Source organism: Pterocles gutturalis, unplaced genomic scaffold, assembly GCF_000699245.1.
Source record: "Pterocles gutturalis isolate BGI_N339 unplaced genomic scaffold, ASM69924v1 scaffold14166, whole genome shotgun sequence".
In the NCBI taxonomy this organism is placed as follows: Eukaryota; Metazoa; Chordata; class Aves; order Pterocliformes; family Pteroclidae; genus Pterocles; species Pterocles gutturalis.
In genome coordinates this window covers 1-5,983 of record NW_010100765.1, presented here as the reverse complement: position 1 = coordinate 5,983, position 5,983 = coordinate 1, and the positions used below count along the sequence as shown (strand labels likewise).

The following is a 5,983-nucleotide window of genomic DNA, read 5'->3' as shown; positions in this document are numbered from 1 at the left end:
CAGCAGCTAAAGGATTTCTTACCTAGTGGAAGGATTTCTCAGCACAGTAAGCTGCAGCAGTCTTTTCATCCATACTTGTAGCTTTGAAATTTGAGAGCTGCATTTTTTCCATTTTAATATAGAAGCAGGAAGGCCTCAGTGCTTGGAAGCCCATATCCCAGCAAAGACAAGATGAATAAACAAATCAAAGCCCCCATCAATGCTTGTTTCCAAAGGGGAAAAAGAAAGTATTATTCAGCCATTCCTGCCCAGATAACAACTGGAACTGTCAGTTAAAGCCTCTTACCTTAGGAAAAAGAACCTATTGCCAAGTCTGCTACAGCTTTTTATTTTCAAAGGCACTGCATCATGAGAACTTGAAGTACATTAATAAATATATCCTTGGCACACTTTAATTGAAAAATATTTTAATATTATTACATAATTAGTCAAAGCTTAAATATTTATTGAGTTACTTGTACCTAATAAATTACAGACACACCCACGTGAGCAACAATATCAGTGATATTTATTTAAAATACTTTTGCTGAGGAAATTTATTTCATAAGAGATGGCTTTCTAACAAATCAGCAAGGTTATGAAAAATAAAACAGAGAAACTCTCTGGGGAGAAAAAAGTTACAAAGAAAGCTTTTCCATATCAACAAAAACCCTCAGTCTTTTGATTTGCGGCCTGAGCCTCAGTCCCAACCTTTTCCATCTAGTGAACCCCACTATCCATCTTTAGATCTGGTTTGTTCTTGTCATTCTTCACCGAGTAGATGAAATACGTTAAGGTGTCCTTTTCATTTACTGGGATTGTTCTAAAATGGCAGCCAATTATCTATAAAGGAAGAAAGCAACAAAATTAAATCACCTAAAGATTCAGATTTAAATCAACTACATTAAAGTTTAAAAGTTTGATCAAGCAGCTTTAAAAAAAAAAAAAGGAAAAGCTACCTCTCTCCAAAAGTCTTTAATAGTCATAAAAAAGTAAACAAGAACCATTTTACTGAGAACTATGAAGAAAATATAGCAGATTGTACCCTTATTTCCAAAGTAAAAAGCCCAGAATTTTTTCAGGAAAAAGATCTGTTCTCAAAACGAGCATGGGAGTATCACTATACAAGTATAGTTAAATCATGACTACAAAGCAAGCGATACTATACCAACAGAGGTACAGCACAGAAGTGAGAGGCTACTGCTCATCACTCGGGTGTGGGGGGGAGAGCATCTGTCTGTATCAAATCACATATAGAAACATCTAAGACTCATCTATTTGAGCTTAAAGAATTATAACTGAATATTCAGCTCTTCAAAACAGAGCTATCAATGAATATTCACCATCCTGTAACTACTAAGATATGACAATCTCTAAACAGTTGCCAAATCACTTTTGTCATTCCAGAAGTCTCTTCCTTCATCAAAATGAACACCAGTTTCAAAAGAAAGCACTCAAAATAATACACCTACTTAAGACTATTCTCTGGCTTTTTTTCAGAATACTAAATGGCTTAGAATTAGCAAGGCAAAGTGAGAAAAATGGGACTGCTCATTTAACTACCACAGGGTTTAAGTATAAATGTTTAGCATAATTAGCAAGTTAGAAAGTTTTCTAGCTCCCCCCTCCCCCCCAAAAAATCCCAGAGAAACAGTTTGACAAAGTCCTTTAAAGTAGACTCCTAAGTAACAGCTAGAGGAGTGACTATTGTACATTAGGACAGGTTACAAGGAATCACATGCACTGTAAACTAAGGAAGTTCTGTAGTTATGGCTCACAAATACCTGCAGGTCAAACAAAGCATGACAGAAGCTTTGCCTGTTCATTTCAAGCAGCACAAGAAACGTAAGCCAGCTCAAATATCTCATGAGATGTACCTAAGGCAGACCCTTCGAAATGCCAGTTTTGCAGAACAAAACCTGTTTGTGCTTTTTCAAATCACAGTCCTGCTAATTCAAGAGCTAGCTGTACTTCAGCTCACATATAAGAAAACAGAGGACTGATTTTAAATTCTTACTCATAGTGGCAGCAGCACTATTCTTTTATAGCTCAGCCTTGAGATCTCCCACACATTTAAGGACTTTGCCTTTAACCCACACAAATTAAGGGAGAGACCAACAAAAGGTCGGTGACAAAGTACAACTGAGTGCATCACTGCACAAAAGTGAGAAAACAGTTCCTATATCTCCCTGCTAAGAGACCACCAGTTCTCCCATGTATTTACATCAGCACATTGTAACAGCATCTTTGCAGCACAGGATTCCTTACTCACAATGCAGCAAGGATGCTTACACACAGCTGTACTCACACACAGCTTCAGCACTTCAATACTGATAAGAAAAAAAAAAAACAATTTCATAAAGGTATTTTTCTGATGACAGATCCTAGTGATTTTAATTAACATAATTATCAACACTTCATGTTTTTAAGCAGCACACACTCCTTTTGGAAGTTAAGAGTCTCTCCTCTAGAAAAAGCTTTTACTTTTGATTTACTTGGCTCAGGAGCTATAGCCAATGAAGGAAGCTAGATAAGCAGTTCCCTTTTGTTCTCCTAAAACCCAGATTACATATGCTCTTTATGCAAGGATCACATTGTACAGAAAACCACATGCCACAGCAAGTTGCATTTTCTATTAGGGAACAAACACTCATACGTACTTCAACGAGCTGTGCTTTGTTAAGTCCCGGTCTGGTCTGTAGCTTGAAGTGTCTTTTGTACCTTCGAAGTGTGTTTACTTGCAACTGATATAAATCAACCTAGAAGAAAAGTGGGGGTAAGGGGAGGAAAACAGGCTAATGTAACTGAAAAGGATTCAGTCATTAATAGTTTGCCTCTCAAAAATATTTTGGAATCTCATACATCAGCCCAGCTCGGCTTTTTGTTGTTACTGAGCATGGCTTGGTCTCCCTTTAGCTGTGGAGAATACTTGGAATTCATTACTGTACTTTAACCAGTTCTGGGTTTTTTGTTTGTTCCCCAGTTCAAGCATGATAACACAAAGCCCAGTAAACAACTTTCATATAACATCTATGAAGATGCTGACTCAAAGGAGACCCCTATACTGCAATTTCAGACATCAAATTTTACATGAGTTGCATGCAAGATAGAGCACATCTGCACTGTGAGATAGCACTTATTAGAACCACAAAAAAGCCTAGAACACAAAGGTTTCTTGGCTTGAGGTGAGAGAAAAAAAACAGCCGCTCTTGCTCTCCAAACATATCCCTGATACATAAGCACAATGCAGGAGCTATATACACAGGCACAGTTGTCCAAAAACTATTTTCCAGTGAGGGTTGACAGTTGAGAGAATTGCACAAGGTCCTGTTAGGGATACAAACACACAACCTGAGCTCAGTAATCCTTCAGTTTTGAATCCCATGAACTCTGATCAATAGTCATTTCTCCCAGCAACAGCTTACCCTCCCACCCTCCTTGATGATGTAAGAGAGCTTAATCAGATGACTGAGTGCGAAAGCAGGTGACAAAGCAGGCTGAATGAGAAATTCTGCTAGATCGGTTAGAGTTACAGCACTATTCTCCAAACTCACTGCTGCACTAAAGACTGGTTAAGGCACTCATACTTTAAACTCATGTAGTGGCCTCAGCTACAGAATATTTAAATACCAGCAGTGTTACTCCATGCTTGGTAACCTGGCCGAGCTTGATGTGATGGCACCTTGCATGAGAGAGGATGGGTATCCTTTCGTATTCTAAAGTTTATATGGCATAAATTCCACTTCCCAAGTCACAGGGGGAAACCTACATCCCAGAGCACCACGCAGAGGAGGAGCAGCAGCTTTCCACCAAGTCCCTGAAGCTACCAGTGCTATGGAAGCCTCTTCCCCTCCCATAGGAATCACTTCTAATGGGTAATGATGGTCATGACTGAGGGGGAAACGGAAGGGCCTTGAAAGTATTCAGAAAAATGATTTTTTTTTTTTTCCTTAGTAAACTGGATAGCAATTGAAAATAAAGAAGGTCAAGAGCCAATGGGCATCTAAGGCATACAGTAATCACATAGCATGAGCATGCTGCGGTTGTCCAAGTGGCCAGCTGAAACTCCTCAGAAATACTTTCCAGGCAGCTTTCTTCCCTGCAGTAATACCATTTTTAAAAAGCCCGTGCTTTCTTGTTCCAGAGATATCCATCAATTGTGACATGTTTTATAATTCTTGCACGAGAAAATAAAACAGGCTTGTGGGAGAGCTGTGATTACCACCATGCCAGACAGCTACCTGAAGCCAGGGAATGTTAGCTTTAGATGGAATTTTAAAAGAAGCAATCCCACATATTTAACAGACAAGCAACACAGTCAGCTTCAAACTACTCCAAATCCCCTAAAATCCTCTTAGAGGATCCTCTTAGCCTTCAGCCTGGAGCCATGTACCTTTAGGCAGGGATTCTTGCACAAAGTTTTGTTCACTTACATTGCTGATACCTGCAGATGCTGACCATAAGGATGCCATTAAAATAACACTTACAGAGCAATCTCTGAAGAATGCTTCAAAAATCCCTCTTAGAAGGGACCAGGTAGGCATGACAGCCTCTGCTCATAATTAACACACTGAACAGTGCCTGCTAAGCCAGGCTGTCGCAGCAATAACCCAGAGCACATGTAGGAAAAAAGAGAGCCTTAGGTGCAGTCTCTCCCACTATACTACACAAAAGGTTTGAAAGCTGTAGCTCAGTTTTATAATGGATGAGGTTTCACTGGTCTGCAGTGGAGAAGACAGGTGAGAAAAACACCATCCTTCTCCACTCCTTTATAGCATAGTTCCCTGAACATATCTTCCCCCAGTAAGGGGTATAAACAAAGAGGTACTTTCATTGAACTTCGTGTTTAATGCCACTAAGGCAATGGAGTAACTGCAAGAGCCATCTGCAACACATTTACCACAGAAGGAAAGAATCGGAGGGACGGGGCAGTGGAGCATTTACATCCCGAGTCCTTTGTGCAATTCCCTTCAAGTTGTCAACTGCTGCAGAAGACAGAGTTTGCTGATTATGTAGCAAAGCACCACTGTGGAGAGAAAGCACTAAGGAGGAATAAGTTGAAAACACCAATTTTATGAGAGAGAACTAGCAGACAAAAATAATCTAGAGAATCTTGTCCCTTCTACGCTGCACAATAAATACAGAAAATATACTGCAAAATTCAGTTAGCTTTTGTTATACTAAGAACTGAGTGAATTTGGAGACTTCCCTTTCCCACAGGCCCCAAAATAAGGAGAGCTGCAAGGGTGGAAAAGCTGTACCTGTGCAGACTCGGTAGCTGTTAAGAACAAGGTTAACACAACAATTAGGAAAAACCCAAGTGTTTAGCTACCTCTGGAGTGTCGATGTCTTGCACTGGTGAGTCACCATCATCATCGCTGCCTTTCCTCTTTCTTCTATTTCTCACACTCTGAATTAAGTTTTTGTGGAAATCACAAATATACAGATGTCTCGCCTAGAAGAGTAATACGGCGCCTTTCAATCAAATCCATTTAAGTATCTTCCAGACTTACGATACAACTGTGCGCACAGAGACAACCCCCCAGCAAACAGTCACATTGTCTGAGTTGAGGAAGCTTTTCTATTGGATTCTTCTAAATAAAGAACGTGTTATGCTGCAGATCACCGCCACCGGCTCGGCCCGGAGGACGCTGAAGTGCTGCAATCGACTGATTCAGTGCTCAGAGGCTGCAGAGACACGCGAGTACAGCCCGCCCCCCAGCACCCAGCGCAACGCGGGGATCGGGAAGCAAATAAACAAAAAAACAAGCTTTCAGTTGTTCTTTGGAGCGCAAAAAGCCGTCTCGCATTTCCCATCTCTATCCTCCCTTCCTTGTTTCACTTCCTAGGCGAGGCGAGACAACACATTTGTCTTTTTTCAAAGTTTCCCCTTGTACGGATCTGCACGCTTTGCGGGAACTCTTCGGCGCGTACCGACCCCGATTTCCACAGCAGCGTACTTTAATGGCCACGAACGCCCGGAGCCGCGTTCAGGGGACAACTC

General features: G+C 40.7%; 1 protein-coding gene across 1 annotated transcript; it reads right to left on the bottom strand.

Moving 5' to 3' along the window:
* Positions 1 to 486: 486 nt before the first annotated feature.
* On the bottom strand, positions 487 to 5,434 carry SAP30 (Sin3A-associated protein, 30kDa; the record flags this gene model as incomplete). Its single annotated transcript, XM_010081031.1, has 3 exons — positions 487 to 822; positions 2,640 to 2,738; positions 5,312 to 5,434. Coding segments are annotated over 3 exons (345 nt in total), but the record flags the coding sequence as incomplete, so codon positions are not given.
* Between the last annotated feature and the right edge of the window lie 549 nt (positions 5,435 to 5,983).